The sequence below is a fragment of the Petromyzon marinus genome, chromosome 36 (genome assembly GCF_048934315.1).
Source record: "Petromyzon marinus isolate PM22_M1 ecotype Great Lakes invasive population chromosome 36, UKy_Petmar_22M1.pri1.0, whole genome shotgun sequence".
Taxonomy (NCBI): Eukaryota; Metazoa; Chordata; class Hyperoartia; order Petromyzontiformes; family Petromyzontidae; genus Petromyzon; species Petromyzon marinus.
Window position 1 is genome coordinate 892,138 of NC_133702.1, and position 18,347 is coordinate 910,484.

The 18,347-nt window shown below is 52.7% G+C and overlaps 1 protein-coding gene across 7 annotated transcripts in view; it reads left to right on the forward strand.

Moving 5' to 3' along the window:
* The window catches only part of LOC116949426 (FERM domain-containing protein 4B-like), a 138,172-nt gene that overhangs the window by 48,898 nt on the left and 70,927 nt on the right, over positions 1 to 18,347 (forward strand). For all 7 annotated transcript variants that reach the window (XM_076071995.1, XM_076071994.1, XM_032966759.2 and 4 more), the window contains exons 3-4: positions 6,198 to 6,292; positions 11,607 to 11,702. In XM_076071995.1, the coding sequence (XP_075928110.1) occupies positions 6,198 to 6,292; positions 11,607 to 11,702 (191 nt within the window). The remainder of the gene's footprint in view (positions 1 to 6,197; positions 6,293 to 11,606; positions 11,703 to 18,347) is intronic.

The following is an 18,347-nucleotide window of genomic DNA, read 5'->3' on the forward strand; positions in this document are numbered from 1 at the left end:
CGATCGTTCCGTGGCGTCGTCTCACGGAGCCCTTGTGCTGTCGTGACGCTCGGAGCAGTTCCCACAAGGGAACGCTTCTTCTTCCTCCTCTTCTTCTTCCTCCTCCTCCTCTTCTTCCTCTTCCTCCTCCTCTTCTTCACTTGAATCCCACGGCGTGGGCTCGCTCGTGCGCTGGGAAGGAAAAAAAAACCTCCATCCGGTACAGTCCACGTTGAGTTCATTTGCCAGTAACTAGGGGGTTTGTCGGGGCTAAGTGGATTGGGTGTGTGGAGTGGGGAGATTATCGCGTCCACGATGCTGCCGTCTGCGTTGGCCGTCCTCTACTTAGGAAGCACGAGAAGCGGACGGCCGCGTGTTGCCCGGGGCAGGGCTCTGGACGTGCAGCGAGGGAGTCGCTGGCAACAGAGACCGGCGTGACGTGGCTCGCGCCAGCAAGGGGCACCCTGGGCCTGTGGGTGAAGCCCCAGGGGGTTCTGTGTCGAGGTTGCGACCTTGCTTACGCCGCCGCTACTCCGCCGCTACGCCATCGCGGTGGCAGCAGCAGCAGCAGCAGGGGCGATACAAAAAATATGGTAGAGTTATCAACATTTTTTTGAATCACATGTAAACCTCATTTATTTGCGAAGTAAACCAATCCATAGAGAAGTAGCTGTTTTTTTAATAAATAAAAATGGAACCTTTAAATAAATTAATAAATAGCCAGCGAGTTGTATCCCCATGTGCTGGTAAGCTGTGCACTATCATGTTATTTTTGGAAAGTAACGGTGTTCACTTGAACTTGTATCGGTCGCAGCGTTCATGTGTCCGATGACTCTAACTTGGACGTGTCCTCTCATCCATGTGTTCCGCCTCCTGTCTCGACATCCGTCCCAAGCACGCATCTCTCCACGCCGCTTTGCACACTTCTCAGCTTTGGCTCCACTTTCTCCGTCCGTCTCCGCGTTCGTGATTTGTATTCCATACCGGGGGTCACGCGCACACTGAGTATAATCCCGTTGGTTTTAGAGGAGTTGCACGATGCTTTCGTTTGTGACTTTAGATTTCCAAAAGCACTCCAACCCTCGCCTGTTTTTGGCAGCTTTATTTCACCACTAAGCCTTCCCCTATTCACAGGAAAGTGGTCACCGTCCTCCTCCTGCTCTTCACAAAGTGGCGGTTGCCCCGGCGTTGGCGCGACTGCTTGGGGCTCGCCCACTCGCGGTGATTTGCGTGACACTTCGAGTTGCTCCGTGCACCCCCTTACCCCCCCCCCCGTCCCCCCGAGTGCCGGGTAACGGTCGCTCGTTGAGCCGGCGGCCCCGCAGCACCGCTATTCGCCGGGATGATCGGCCCGGCGTGCTTCAAATCCGCGTCTCCATGGCGACCGAGTGAACACGTAATGTGCCGCCGCCCGCTGACTGCCCCTCTCCGACCCCGGCGGCGATGCCGTCCGTCGCGGACGATGCTCGTTGACTTTCACCGCCGCGCTCTTTTTGCGACGGAGAGCTGGGATTGGTAGCCTGCCGTTCATCACCATCGGGCCGTGGTCAATCCACTGCTGGATGAAGACCGGCCCGAGCCGCGGCCAACTTTCACGATCCTCCGATGCAATGATCCCACTGCCAACCGGCACGCAAGTGTTCGTCTCGCCGTTCCGTCTCCTCTCGGTGGCAGCGTTCTCGGGAGAGTTCCACTCCTTGGCTGCCACTCCGTGATTATTCTTGACCCTCGGCTGTTGTCCCTTTCTGGCAGTGCTACGGCCGGCCCAAGCCCCACTTCCCCGTTTACGTCCTTAACCTGCGATCGCTCTCTCATCCACGCGCTTTCTCTTTCGGTCTCTCGGCGTAATCCCAAGTGTGCGTCTCTCCGCGCTTCTTTGAGCACTTTACATTTCTCGTTCTGTTTGATTTGTTCACGACCACGTTTATGAACTGCAGCAGTGATAGTTTTACACAGTGAGCATTAAGACGCAATTTTAATGCAATTCAAATTAATGTACATTTGCTTTAATTCACTAGGGGAAGTCCGGTTTATAAAGGAGACCCAGGTTATCCGAGTTACATTGTGAGCAAGTGCTATTGTCCTAGCTGGTGTTATTAGCATCGTTGAGACATAAAAAAAAATCTCAATTTTGGGAAGTGACAATTGAAAATGATTGTGCTCTTTGCGACGGAGACACGGGAGGGCAACACAGAATTACCACGGGATTATGAGACGCCACTTTTAACGAAGCACGTTTAAGTTCAGCACCCTTAATGTGGCCATGCGAGTGAGCTGATTGAAATTTGCGATGATCTTTTGCAAGGGAGACCCGGGAGTACAATTAAACGCCTCTCCCTGCCACAGCAAGCAATGAGGTTATCAGCCCCGAGCCAGTGTTGGAAATTCCACATTCCCATGACGGTGGCCAGTCTCAAATCAATTATCACTGTTGAGTTTCCCAAGAAAGTGGTGTCCAGGAAAGTGGTGCCATACCGTGGTTGGCCAGGAGAAGGCCGTACGGCAAGTGGACTAATCGCCATCTATCCATATGTGGGGGAGTGTTGTCGCATCGCACGAAGAGTGGGTTTTCTTGTCATACGTTTAATAAACACAACTCATCATCGTTAATTGGTCAAACACATGTAACAAAAATACGCAAAGTGGTGGCAGGACCCTCCTGAAAGAGTGTCCTGGGACTCGGGGTGACTTTCCTGGGTAAATACCTACAGTTCCAATTTCCAAATTTAAATTTTCCTTCTAACTTGCGCTCGCAGGAGCAATGCTCACTGAGAGGAATGAGCACCACCTCACTTAGAGACAACTTGTGATCTAAAACGAGTTACTCTGCGTGTGCAAATACCCCATTCCCCTTGCTGTAATCTGAATGGATTATCATCCGTTCCGTACGTGCATGACAATAATTTGTGGCCTTTTGTTTATCTGCCGCTTGATGAAGGCTTCCCCATGGCAGTTTCAGTCGTGGGGGTTGTTTGACCATACTTCACCACGCTGGTCAAATGCAGGATGGTGATGATGGGGGGGCACCGAGGACTGATTAGTTGTGACCAGGAATCAAACTCAGGTCACCGGGTTCACAGTGCCATCGGCTAATCACTGCAAAAATTTTACATTATAACATCGATTTTCATATAAAACATTTGCCAGTGACGCTCAAAAAATGTTTCGCTTATTGAAGACCAAGTTTGATGTCCCAAAAAATATTTTCAAGCATAAATTTTTTGTTCACAGAAATCTTCAAATCTCTGGGGCTCTCCGCAATGTAAATCCGTTTCCCGCCAGGCCGAGGCCTGTATTGCTGCCATGATTTAAGGCGGGCGGTTTAAAGGGCCGCTATTTGTCTAAACAAATAAAAGATCCGTGGTCTATTTGGCGAAAAACCAACTCTTGTTAGAGAAAAACCCCCATCTCATGAATCAGGAAAGCTTCACTCCTGGGCCATGTCGAGTACAACAAAGGAGCCACAGACGAGGCATAACGCGCCGGGGAGGGGGCTTTGTTCACCCTTACTTTGATTTTAATCAAAAACAAAAAAAATAACGACCCTTCCCAACAGACAGACTTGGCGATCATTCCCCTAGAATTGTTGCTTTGGACTGCCTTAAGTTTGGCCTTTAAGTCTTGTTGGGCATTCGCAGTGAACCATAACAATGTTAGACACGTACAGTTAACAAATTAAAACAAATCTATCCTCAGGTGACGCGCGACGGTTGAATTATCGGCCGCTCCTCGCTTGCGGCTCCGTGGCCGACGTGACCGCCCACCCGTTCACCGTTACTTTAGTAAAGGATGCAAACAGATACCCCGCCTTCTACGTCGTTGTCCTCATTGTCTGCGCGTAAGCGATTCGTGTTGTGCGGCCTAATAAATTGCCGTGTGCGTGGCATTGTCGGTGATTTTGTTTTAGACCCTCTCTCCCCATTACCGCCCTCCCCCTCCCTCCCCACATAATGTGGAGTCGACTGCGCTAGCTTTAAGCAGATGTTAGTGCGACTCTCTGGCTGTTTCGTGTGAGGTACAGCACCGTTGCACCGCTCTCTTCGCGAACGCAGTGAGGAACACATTAATACATAAATATGGCCAGTTTCATCAACAACAATCCAATCGGCTCTCTGCGCCATTTTTTTTCTTTTTCCCCAGCAGCATTGATAGTGAAGGAAATCGTGGACTGAAACGGTGGACTGCCGCTGATTCGTCGCCGAGTTGCCACTGACATCCCGAACTCCGTCGGCACGACCTGGTCCTTTCATGGCCACTGAACTGCCTGGCAATGCACTCGGCAGCCCTGCCTGAACGCTGTGTGCTGCATAGCAACTAGGCCCGTTAGGATGCATCGATTAATTGATTGTTAATTGATTCTTCTGCTCAGGATGTGCAGAGGTGGATCTAGAAATGTTTCCAAGAGGGGGACGGTCCTAAAATGTAAGCATTTTAAATAAAGCCCGACATTAATAACAATAATTATTCCTAAGTTCGGCGCTAGTCTCGCTATAGGCCCAACCATAGTTGGTTTCCCACAAAGTGGAACTTTGTCGACCGCAGAAGGATGATAGGCCGAGTCTAACCCCTGACCTCGGATATGAACTGTCAACCTTACAATTGCGAATCAAAGATTTTAACCGGAGCTTTTAAATAAACATATAAATTGGACCCATTGCTGGCGGTGCCTCCGCTACAACAAAAACCCTGAAAAAAATCACTGGCTGAAAAAATAGCACTTAAGCTCAAACGAAAATACCTCGTTTGCCAGCAAAGTAATATATTTAAAACCCGAATGCACACACGTTGTACGAGTTACCGAGTGTACGGTGAAGGGGGTCTCGTGCAGTACAAGACGCCGCATTCATTCGGCCTCGCTCACAACGCCGCCGGCTCTACCGCAGCCAAGCCACGGCCGATTAACGCTTCGCTTGAGCCGCTTTTGAACGTTTGAAAACGTTGGTTTCGCGGGTGGTATTGTTGGAGGCGTCTGGGCGGCTCCATAGGCACCAAATAGTTGCGTCACATCGAGCTATTTATTACGAGGAACCATGCCATCGATTAAAGTTAATTCTCAAGCTCATCCCCATACATGCATTGAATTGCATGCTGGGGAGATATTTTTGTAATTAATAGATGTTGCGGTTAATGGGCACATTAGTGGCTGCTGCATTCACCACACTGTTTACAGCAAAATTTGACTTTTGTATAAAAGCGCAGTGCTGAATTGCGACGATTGGTGACGTTTCCGCGGTGCAAATCGTTACGCCTCGAGTTGCATTACCCAGTCGTAACGTGCTGAGCGACAGACCCGGCCGCCCGGGCAAAGTGAAGGGAAATCGCTGTGCGTGCTCGTTGGTCATTCGCATCCAGAGTGGTGCTCGTTGGACAAGAGGTCGCTGGCAAACGGTGGCAGGCACAAAATCCTTAGATGTTGTCCCACTCTGTGGCAACGTGGGGGGCCCTGGTCTCTGCACGGGGATTCTCCAACATTTAAAGAAATATCTGTCTAGAAACTTGGGACCTCCTTCGTTTCCCTCAGGAATTACATTTTCAAAGGCGAAAGCGTCTCCCTGATAACAAGTTTTTATTTTGGCCTTGAGCACAGCGGTACAAATTCCACATTCTTGTGGCGGAGGGGAGTCTTGCAACTGCACAACCACCGCTGCTAGCTTCCAGGAAAGTAAACCGTGCCATCAACCCTGGAGAAACGACGTGCCGAGTCGATCCCCGACCGCGGGGTTAGTTCGTAACCTCACGTGAGCAGAAGCTGCCCCTCGTGCGCCAACGGCCATCGCGGTGCGCTTGAGGGCGACGGCGAGGATTTGCGGCGCCCAATCCCTCGGCAACTCGGAGCCTCTCCTGTCGCATCCCATCACAAACAATCCAACGCCCTGCTGCGGCCTGGCCGAGGGGACCCACGGCGGCAGCTGTCTCTGTGCGGCACGAGGCGGACGCAGCGCCGGCCTGCAAGCAGCCTTTATTTTTCCATTAGCGGGGGGGGGGGCGACGTTGCGCGGTGGATTTTCGTAATCCGATCATTGACGTGGCCTGCCTGCGCTTTTTGAAATCGCGTCACAGGATCTTTGGCGTCCACCGAGGAGCGGACGGCGTCGCTTTCGTGGTGAATCCGGCCGCAACGTTAACCGGGGTTGGCCTCGTGGGGGCTCGGATCACGGACTCCGGTGCCGCCGCGGCTCGCCCCCCGTCTTGACGGCGCGTCGTGCGTTTTGTTACAGCCCAAGCTGCAGGGCCGGGAGCTGCTGGACCTGGTCGCCTCCCACTTCAACCTCAAGGAGAAGGAGTTCTTTGGCCTCTCCTTCTTCGACGATGCGTGAGTTCATCCCCAGGGCGCTCGTGTCTGGCACTCCCCGCCCGCCGGTGCGATTCACGGAGGAGGCCCCCGTGGTCTCCTCCGGTGGTGAGATGTTAACCATCTCGCTTGGTATACCGGAGGTTGTGGGTTTGATCTCGAACCTGACGCCTGTATATTTGGAGCTTGCGTGTCTCTCTCTCCCCGTGGTCGCGTGGATTTTTCTCCCTGTCCTCTGGTTTTTTCCCCTCTACATTTAGAATCGACGTCACGTGTTTAGAGTATTGAGAGCTTGGGGCAAAGAGACGATGATGGGAGGGCATTCCAAAGGGGAGCGGTGTGAGGGAAGAAGCAGCGAGAGCAGCATTGTAGCTGGCAGTGCGGTGAGCGGGTGGCTGGGTGAGTGAATGGGTGAGTCTATGGGGGAGTGAATGGGTGAGTGAGTGGGGGAGTGAATGGGTGAGTGAGTGAGTGAGTGGGGGAGTGAATGGGTGAGTGAGTGAGTGGGGGAGTGAATGGGTGAGTGAGTGAGTGGGTGAGTTTTGGGAGACTGTGTTGTTGTGACCTGCGGTGCGGTGATTGTACACACTGTGTATGAGGCGAAACAGTCAGTCTGTTTAACGTTTCCCTCTGGGCGCCAAGCTCCCTAGACCGAGCGGCTTTCACAGTGCACCGTGAAAGGGTCCACAGACAGTAGCAGCGTGCGTATTGAGGGAGTCTGGCTGCGGTGGCTGTTGAGGCCGCACGGGCACCTCGCTGGGTGCAGCTGTGCCGTGCAATAGCAGGCAGCAAGGCACCTTCCGATCGAAAGACAGCAAAGCAGTCGCTTCACACGCCACAGTCGCACCCCACCGGCACCACGGGGCGGCGCTATGTGGGTGGTTTTGAGCTTCGCAAATGCCACGAGAAAATCCACTTGTTTACGGAGCTTTACACAAACCAATTTGGATGCACACGTTCGCAAAGTACGCGAACGTGTGCATCGTGGGGGATAAGGATGGCTCGTGCGCATACACACAAATACACATGTACACAAATATACACACAAATACACATGTACACCAATATACACACAAATACACATGTACACCAATACACATGTACACCAATATATACACACCAATATACATACACACAAATACACATATACACAAATACACATGTACACCAATATACACACAAATACACATACACAAATACACATGTACACCAATATACACAAATACACATATACACAAATACACATACACGCAAGTAAACATAAATAAACAACATGCGGATTTTATTTTAGGGCAAATGGGACGTGTGGGAGCAACCAGAGAGAGAGGTCCAACGTGAAGCTGCCAAGAGATCCACAGACACGTGGCGACGTAGCGACAAGGAGTCGTCACGTCACACTCGAGCATCGTGTCGTGATTTTATTTTAGGGCAAATGGGACGTGTGGGAGCAACCAGGGAGAGAGGTCCAACGTGAAGCTGCCAAGAGATCCACAGACACGTGGCGACGTAGCGACAAGGAGTCGTCACGTCGCACCCGAGCGTTGTGTCGGAGCGGCTTGCTCGTTTGCAGTGTTCCTCCTGCTGCCATTGAAAACGAGAGAATCTCTCGAGCCGAGTGCGAGGACAGCACGGATCGGATCGCATCGCAAGACGCTGCAGAGAAGAAGCAGTGGGCACGGCTGTTCTATAAAGAGGGGTAAAACAAAGACACCGATCCCCGTGCAGCCTCTAACAGAGACCATTGGGGCAAATGCTGTTAGCGAGGATCTATGAATGCCGGCATGGCACACGAGGGGGTGGGTGGCCAGCACCACGCTCGGCCGTCTTTGTCTCCCCAGTAGCGATGCTTAAACACCGTACCAGGTACTCATTTGAGGCTGAGTTAACCGAGGGGAGGCCCATGATCAGTTCAGATAATCGTCACCGGTGTTGGTGGCCGTGAGCGGAAATCGAACTCGCTGGCCAGACTCACCGTGGTGAACTTGTCTATACCACGGTGAACTCGTCTATACCACGGTGAACTCGTCTATACCACAGTGAACTCGTCTATACCACGGTGAACTCGTCTATACCACGGTGAACTCATCTATACCACGGTGAACTTGTCTATACCACGGTGAACTCGTCTATACCATGGTGAACTCGTCTATACCACCGTGAACTCGTCTATACCACCGTGAACTCATCTATACCACCGTGAACTCGTCTATACCATGGTGAACTCGTCTATACCACCGTGAACTCGTCTATACCACGGTGAACTCGTCTATACCACAGTGAACTCGTCTATACCACGGTGAACTCGTCTATACCACGGTGAACTCATCTATACCACGGTGAACTCGTCTATACCACGGTGAACTCGTCTATACCACGGTGAACTCGTCTATACCACGGTGAACTCGTCTATACCACGGTGAACTCGTCTATACCACGGTGAACTCGTCTATACCACGGTGAACTCGTCTATACTGCTGTGTGGACAGAGCCTGGGGGGTCAAACCAAGTCCCGCGTGCCGGCCATGAAACCACGACCGCTGCCAACGGGACGAGAAATGCCCGAAGAAAAAGCAAAAAAGTGGTACTGATTTTACCAACCCCAGATGGATGATGGGGCTGACTCAACCCCCTGAGCAGGAATTGTAACTCGCAACCTCCCAGTTACACAAGCCTTGCGCTCCGCCAGCAGCAGCAACACCTGGCCAGTAAACCCCCTTTTTATATGCAAAAAAAGAAAGATCCCCTGTACAGCCTTAACAAGACTGTTGGGGCAAGTGCTGTTAGTGAGAACCTATGAAAGCTGGAACGGTACACGAGGGGGTGGGTGGCCAGCACCACGCCCGACTGCCTTTGTCTCCCCAGTGGCGATGTTTACACACCGAGACTGTGAGCGGGAATCACACTGAGACTGTGTTTACACACCGAGACTGTGAGCGGGAATCACACTCCCACCGCCGGGTTAATAGCGTAGCGCGCTAACCGCTACACTACCGCTCCCCACATATATACACACACACACACAAACTGAAATGGGCATTTTCTGTGTTTACATTGAGGGAGCTTGCAGTACAGGAAAACGCTGTAAATCATGGGGGGGGGAAGGGGTGGGGGGTTCCCGAAGTGTTCACTAAAACATGTTAATGAAGCGTCGTTTACGTTTTCCCATGGGATGGATTTTCTTTTTCAAGTCAGAATTTTTTTTTGTTGTTGCTCGGTTTTTAAACTGCGGAACTACTTCAACCTGCGCGCCGACCGTTTATAATTTCTTCTTTTTTGCCATGTGTAAATTGATATCGCCAAAATGTTTGCAGGAGGACGCACAAAAGCCCCATTGTTGCTACCTCTGAATTAGTGGAGCAGCGTTGATCAAACGCCTCGTAGGACAAGGCCCCAAACGCTCCCTCCGCTCAACCCCGCGCGGGACGCTGCCAGCGCCGCAGAACGCCGTGCCAACCGGAGCCCCAGCCACGCTTAGCAGGCCGGGGCCCCAGCCACGCTTAGCAGGCCGGGGGTGTCCGTGCTGCGTCCAGTGGTTCACAGTCACAAACGCCCGTGGCGGCCCCACAGATAGCTCCGTGCATTGCGTTTGCTGACTGAATGTGTGTGTGTGTGGGCGTGTGTGTTCTGACTGGCGAATGTGTGTGTTGTGTGTTGACCCTCTGTGTGTGCGTGTGCCGACTGCGTGTGGAGCGGTGGCACCGTGGTTAGCACAGTGCGCTACCAACCCGGCAACCCGAGTTCGATTCCAGCTCACGACCAATAACAGTGACGAATAGTTGAACTGGTTCTGAGCCTCCTCTAAGTCGATTCAGCCTTAAACCTGTTGTGTGTAAACATTAGCATTGGTTAGACAAAGGCGGCCGGGCGTGGTGCTGACCACCCACCCCCTCATGTACCGTGCCGGCCTTCATAGGTGCTCGCTAACAGCACTTGCCCCCAACAGTCTGGCGATCGTTGTCATTGCTGACTGTGTGAATGTGTGCGCTGCGTGTGTACCGACTGCTTGGGGTGTGCGGCCACCTGCCACTTGGCTCCCTGCTGTGGCCGTGCCGTACACGGTCGCGAGCACAACGTCAAGCAGCAGGACACCGTGAAACACTCATTTGTAAAGTCCGATTCTCACATGACCTGCAGATGCCAGCGTTTACTGATCAGAGGCAGGGAACTTTATCAGCTTTGTATCGCCTAACACTTTACAGGTGCCCGTTCGTAAAATTACGACGTATCATAGTGTGCAGCGTATGCCCATCGAACAAGAATCCACATTCCCACGACAGGAACCGGTTCTCTGTACGGATAGCACCACCCTTGGTTTGGCCACAAAGCGCTGCTCAATTAAAATGACCCCAGAAGTACGACGGACTGAGCAGGCCATCGGTCCAAGACGTGAACTCTCATTCTTCCCGTTGTGAGTGGAGCACTCAAACCTGTCCGTATGCTAAGCAGCACTATTACGTTCAAATGAATGAGACGTTGTGCACTAAATTGGGCTATGCAACGAAGTAAAATAATGTCAGCAATGGTATTATAATAATGATTTTTATGATCTTGCCTCAATCGAGATTTTCAACGTTCGTTGCGCAATTGTCACGCCGGATTTTGGGCTCTTTCTGATGACTTGAAAGCGCTTGGCGGGCGAGCGGCGTGCACCTGCGCGCTGGCTCAGGGTTTCCCACGGAGCCGCCCAACAACAGCCCCCAGTGCTGGGCTCAGACCTCCCTCTGCGCACTGCCAACCTAAACCACACACTGCTGTCGGCACCGTGGCAATTGTTCAAGTTTCACATTTTTTGCATTCCTCCAAGTAGTTTTTTTTTTAAATCTCTTATCGCTTAAAAGCCCTTGTCGTATATTTTTTGTTATTGGTTTTCATATAAATAAATAAATATGTAACCTCTGAGGACTTAAAAAAGTGAATCTGTCTGTGATGGCTGGATGGATCATGGCTCAGAGGGCTCATAATGGCTGTGTCGGATGATGGATCATTGTCGATTATATGTTCTGTTGATGCATCACAAGGCATTCTGTAAATTAACACCACTGATGGATCCGATGGTGTCAGGACAATCGAGTCCATATATTCGCATCACAGTTGAGTCCACAGCGTCTACAGATGTCACAGCTCCTCTGTGGTTCCTCCTCCTCCTGGCGTCTCTGCGTCGTTCTCTCTCCACGCGAGCGAGCGAACGCCGCGCGGCGCCGCGTTGTGAGTTTAAATTGTCACCAATACCGACTGTCGCTGCATCGTCGTGACGCTTTGTTGAACGGTGGAGGCGGTGAACCGTTGCCTCCCTGCCGGTGGTGACCACGCGCCGGTGGTGTCCGTGTGACGGCAGGGGCCATCACAACTGGCTGCACATGGACCGCAGCGTCCTGGACCACGACTTCCCCAAGCAGCTGCCGGGTCCTCTCCTGCTCTCCTTCGCCGTCAGGTGGGATCTCGCTCTTGGCTACGTGAAGGAGGTTAACAAAAGACAAGTCAAAGCAGCGGCATTTTTCAACTCAAACGCTTCCCCCCCCCCCTCCCCGCGAGGGCCGGCTACCTGCTTTGGCTGAATCTAAACCAGCAGTGGAGATTCTAAATTCCTGTGAGCGGCGATCAGTCTCTCTGAAGGACGACTGCTTTTGCCCTAAACTGATAGATTTACGTGCATCTATATGTAAAATAATACAGTGCACGTACATTGACGAGTTGACGCACATACACATGTACAATTTCCCAGCGCTTTTGATTCCGTGCCAAATGCTTGAGCGCACTGCCCTATATAGTTTATTATCACAAGCAGATGTTTGGCAGCACGGCCAGTTATACACAACGTACACATGGCGACTGGCTGGCCTCGTCCATGCCCACTGTGTGATGCTTTCTCTAATGTTGAAGGCAATCTGTGTCCGTGGCCATGATGGGTTCCGCCTTGTCGGTAGCCACGTCGCCATCGTCGTCGTCATCGTCAACACGTGATATTTGTTCTGCGCGTCCGACGCGGTACACCTCGAGGCACGCTGTGGCAGGGGTACCCCCACGCTGGCAGCTGTCTCTGTGTGGCACAAAGCAAAGCCCAGAAGTGGTCACCAAGTGGGCTTAAATCTGCCAGGAGGGGGCGGTGATGGACCGTGGCTTCCTAGTTCAGTCATTTGCGAGCAATCGATCGCTGTCAGACCGCGACGCCGGCAACGCATGGCCTCCTCTTTATTTCAAATGACGTCGTGGAATCTTTAGCGTCCGCTGTGAAAGCAGACGGCGCGCACCCGCGGTTAATGTGATGCGCTGCTGTGCATTAACTAGGGCGGCCAGGAGGCTCGAACCGCGAACGCCTCAACAAGAGGCACTGCTGGTCCGCGTCACCTCTGCCATAGAGCGGCCTCGTCGTAGAATAGCCTGGGGGCTCGCTGCGGTCGGCAGGCGGCGGGGCGTCTCTGATCGTGTCGTCCGCGTTTCGAGTGCACGCCGCCTCTATCGCCAGTTCGCCCGCGATGTGCCAGATCTCACCAGAGCTCAGAAGCTCAGCAAAGTTGAGCCTGGATAAATAATGCTGGGATGGGGGACCGCCGTGCACAGAAGGGTTTGTTGTTATGGGAGAGAGGGGCCATGGGGTTGGGCCGCAGAGGGCAGTGCAGCACAACCCATTGTTGTACTGTACTCTGCGCTCCCACGTCTGTGCCCCCCGCGTTCCCCAACCCGCAATGACCAGCGTGGTGAAGTACGGTCAAATAGCCCCCCACAACCCACGCAGCGCGGGGGGGCCCTTATCGAGCAGTGGATTGTACGAATAGGTGACGTGTAATAATAATAATATGTCCTTGTAATCTTCAAAGGGCTACGCACCTGAGCCGTTGCTACTTTTCGCCGTGACCGAGTTGTTAATCTCCGTTGCCTCATCCAGCCCTGTGACGGCCAAGCCCCTTGATCCCTGCCTCCCCTTACCGGTGTGCCGCTCACCTCTGTGCCCTCCGCACACACGGAGAGGCAACCGCCTTTGAACGTCGTTACTTACGCAGGAGACCAGCCGGGCTGACATAGCCGGACGTGCGGCGGTGGTCGAGGCAGTGGGGCCTTGGGCCAGCGCGCTTGCCTTATTCTCCGGACCATCGGACACCCGGGAAAGCGAGACGCACCGCGAACGTTTGACGTCGTTGCGAAACACGAGAGTGAATTTCGATTTAAAGCTTTCGTGACTGCAGGGATTCATCTTCTTGGTTCTTTCGGTAAAGTCACGTAGAATGGAAATAAAATAATGAAATGAAATAATGAAATTCTCACGACGTGTGGCCGAAACGTCGTGAGAATTTTATTATTTTATTTCATTATTTTATTTCCATTCTACGTGACTTTACCGATAGAACCAAGAAGAAAAACAACCAAGATAGTGGTTTATAATTTATAATATGGAGACGCCGTCTTCCGCAATATGGTAATGCACGCGTTGCATTGAAAGGGGGGAGAGGGTGATTCTGGTGTGGTTTGAAACACGTCTTCTGGAAAACGCAGCGTTCATTCTCTGCGTTATCAGACGCATCTCCAACACTTGCTTTGAAATACGGGGGGGAATAAGCACATCATGATAAGGCATATATGGTAAATCTGTTGTATGTCCTGAGGCAGTCATGGATATTCCACATTGCTGTGGCAGGGGCTTGTATATGGAATGGATGAGCATTTGATCTCCCGCAAGGCAGTCGCGGATGATCTTGTGGTCAAATCATCCCTTGCCTGGGATTCGAACTCGGTCTCTTGGCTAAGCAAAGTGCTCGAACCATAAACCCAACCAGCGAGACGGGATGCGTGTCTCTAACCCTGACATTGGCAGGCTGGGCATGGGTCGCTGGGTCACGTGGTGATGAGAGCAGTAATGACGCGCATTAGACGACCACTTGGTGGGCGACCAAAGTGGTGGCTGCAGGGGGCAGTACAGCAAGTGGGATTTGTCACGCCCTGCAGCTGTAACTGTCGCTCGTCCTGCAGCCGTCACTGCAATGCGTACGATTGTTGCACGTCAATGTAATAACAATAGTTTCACAATGAAAGCCTGGCTGCGGTGTCGGCCTGTCCCCTAGGGGGCTCCTCGTGGCCGTGCCAGGGCCTGGAGCTGCTGCCACCGCAGCTGCTGCTGCTGCCGTTGCTGTGTGGTGCAAACCGTGGCGAAGCCGGGTCATCAAGTGCAACACGTTTATGGGCTCAGCCCATTGCTCCATGTCTCCTTTTAATGCTGTACTTTAGTTTCATTCTGAGATAATGAGGACGGAGGTATACGTTTTTATCGAAAGATAATCATAATCAGGGGCGGAGCCAGGGGGGGTGACAGGGGTGACATTCTGAGTATAAGTGTACGACACTCGGTCTGGCGGACTCCGTGCAACTGCATTGTCAGAGTGTGTCGCCAACCGATGGCGTCTAGTTCAACAGCCTGACTCTCTAATCATTCTTGAAATTAACATTTGTTGAATGTCACCCCGGCCTGAAATCCTGGCTCCGCCCCTGATCAGAATTAAATCCGCAATTGGTTGCTTTCGTCATTGCTTTGTATTTGCACGTGTCTTTGTTTGGCTCACGCTGGCTCCTTTCTATGCTAAGTTGGGGAAAGGCGTTGTGGATGGGATCGGCGAGGAGATGCCGTGAGTGGGGCGCGATCGCAGGGATGGAGAAGGATGGCACGGCACTGACGGCTGCAGTGGCACCCAGAGGGCTGTGGCCCACATGGTGGCGATGGGACGGCAGGAGGAAGGTGGCATCGGTCACATTGGCTATAAACGACCGTTTGACTTAAACTGGTCTAAAACAAGTTTTTTTGTTGTTTGCAAATAATTACATTACTTTTTTAAGCAGTCTTTTTTTAAGTGCTTAAGTATCAGATCATTATTGATTTTTTTTGCTTGGGAAGATTTATTTTTAAAGTCCCGCTTTCGCCTGTCCTCATAGTTGCTTGGCAAACACGGAATGCAAACTTTAGCGAAGAAATTATCCTTGAGAAAGAAAAATACGCGGGCTCGCCTTGTTTAGGGGCGAAACGCGAGCCTCATCAAGGCCCTGCTGATGCCTTTTTGGCCCGTGCAACGTCTCCTGTCAAAACAAACGTTCACCTCCCAGCGGATTTAATTTCCTCGAATGTTTGATAAATCCTGCCGACGGAGGCTGTGGGAAGGTTCGGGTAATTGCCGTGCCGCGATATGGGAACGCTCGCGGGCGCTTTCCAAGTGGCACTTTTCAGAAGTCTGGCCGGGGGGTGGTGGGGCGAGGACCGATTGGGTTGGTGGTTATCCTGGCCCTCTCCGCGTGCTTATACCTCGTCTCAGTCTTTTGAGCAGGAATCAAGTAATTCTTTCCGTACACGCGTTTATTTATATCGGGGATTGTTGTACGTTGCCATCCCGCTATCGTTGGGCTGGTCCGCGAGAGGGAAGCTGCTGCCACGATGCGGAGTGGCGGCCGGCACCCCGGACCTACTCCAGAGCAGGGGTCGCCAGCGGTTCGATCTCCAGGCGCGGCGGTCGAAAGCTAGGTTGTATACAGCACATGCAGTCAGTCGGCAGGACGTGTGTGTGGTGCGGTGAAGTGTGGGTACTCCCACCTCTTAAGAAACGTTTGGTCATTGTGAAAGGGTGAACCTGGGTCCGTCTAGAGCAGCTGTCGTGAGCTCCCTCTGGTGGAGGTTGTTCCGCCAGCAGTGGCAAGGCGTGTCACCTGTACAGTATGCCTCTCTGTGTTTCATCGCCGCCTACTTAGGTGATAGGAGTGAGACCCTGCTGTGGAGTACGGTGCTGGCCTTGATAGGTTCTCACCAACAGCACTTGCACCAACAGCCAGCGAGGTTGAATGAGGAAGTCGCTGTGTTGTGTACGTGTGTGAACGCGTGTTTTCTGGGGAACGGTAGTGTCGTGGTTACGCACTGCGCTGTGAACCCGCCCATTAGAGTTCAATTCCTGCTGACGACCAACACCAGTTGTGAATATTTGAACCGGTTCTGGGCCTCCACCTCTGTCGATTTATCCTCAATGAGTGTCTGGTGCAGTGTGTAAAGATTGTCAATAGGGAGGCAAAGGCAGGTCGGGCGTCGTGTTGGCCACCCCCACCCCCTCGTGTGCCCTCCTTCACAGAGTCTGTTAATGCGATACAGGGGTGGGATCTTTGTTTACGAATGGCTGCTCTCCAACAGCACTTGCCGCCGTGGTCTCTAAGGATGCAGCATATGGGATATTTGCGTCCGTGCTACATTTATCATCAAACAATGAAAAACTAAAAGCATAAAAATTAAGCAATTATTGTAACTCGTTCATTGTTTACATTCTGCTACGGAGGCTCCGTGCTGCGGCGAGCCTGCCTAAGTGGATGAGCGCGTGTTGACTCTGCGCATTACGCCGGCAGGGCGTGCAGGCGCACAGATGGCCTCACGCACATGTGGCGCTGCGCTCGTAGCGGCGGCAGCTCCACTAATTTGCAGGGATTACACCACTTGCGTGTGTGCCGGCTTTAGGGAAATCCAATCGTGATCTGCTTATTGGAAGGGCTCGCCTTGCCGAGGAGCCTCTCCCCCCCCCAGAGAACTTGGGGAGGAATCGACCCGCACTGTTTGTCATTGGTCTCTTTAAGAGGCGGTGTGTGGGGAGGGGGGGGGGGGCCCAGGTGGCTTCTGGAATATCGTGACGGCCGAGTCGCTGAGCCGGCACTGCTGAGCCCGTCCTGGCGTTCTCGAGCGTAGCGACTCCGTGGCCTTCGCGTCGCCACTGTTGGACGCACGAGGAAACTGCGTCGAGTAGAGAGAGGTTCACTTCACGCGGCTCCGCCTGTCCTTCCACCGGACCACCCGCTTAGCGCGGTTGGCTGCGGACGGTGCGAAAGAAGTTCAGCATACACACGTCCCAGCTTTCGGAGCGCACGCCCGTAACACGCCTGTAACATGCCAGTAACGCGCCGCTCCAGAGGAAAGTGTTGGGGAAATCGGAGAGACTTGTAACATGAGCAGGGCCTCTGGGCTGTGAGGCATCCCAGGAGCTGGCAGTACAGCAAGTCGCTCGGCCACTGCACTGTTGGATCCATCGCATAAAGTTGCGTTACGAATTATGCAAATTGTATCCCATAGTATTTTTTATATTAATGTATCTCCCCTGAGCCGGCTTGTCAAGATTTAGTAGCTCTCGAGCGAGGAAGTCTTAAAGCGTACGAGGCTGTCTGCTAAATAAAGCATGCACGTCTTTCTGCGACGCAAGCCCACAACTGAATTTACTGCAAGGGCTAATTCTCTCCCATTGTCCCTGGTTTGTACGGTTGTTCGTGACCCAGTTGAGACCATGCAACCATTAAGAGCTCCGTTGAAAGGAATGCACAAAACAAAACACAATCGCGTGCTATTTTATGACGTTAGCAAACCAATATTGATCCACAACACCACGGGAGTGGAACGTTGCTTCCGTGAATACAAATCAAAACTTGCGCTTCACATTTCCAATTCTGGCTCCTGGCTACAGCACAGTATGGCGCCGTGCATCGTTATGATTAGCCATGATTGATCCACTGCTGGATGAAGGCCTCCCCAAGCCATTGCTATCTCTCATGGTCTTGCGATGCAACGGTCCCATCTAGCTTCTGCACAAGAGACGATTTCATCGCGGTGTCGCTGAAAAAAGTAAACGCCACCATTGCGGCTTTCAAATGCGTCTCCATGCTCCTCCTCCGGGCGTCGTGCCCGGAGTCCCACGGGCGAGGGGTCACCACCAGCCTGTCACCGTTCTGCTCGACCCTTGCGCGCACAATGGCAGCGGCAGCGGCGGCAGCAGCGATACGTTCAGGGTTTCGGGAGAGAGAGTTTGAGCGCTTTTGCTGTTCCTTCTCCTCATCCGTTGAAGGTGCGCAGATGACGGTTGTTTACTCTACGGGCCACAGTTTGGATCGTGTGACCACGTGCGCACCACTTGGGCTTGTGCGCGTTGCCCTGCTGACGTCCCCACGTGGCTGGTGGTCGCGCTGCCGTTGGCGTGGCTGCGGCGGGGCGCCGCTCGGTCTCGCCTGCTTGCTCATTCTCTCATTCACAAAGCTCGGACACCGTGCTGGACAGCCCGCGATAGATAGCCCGCGATAGATAGCC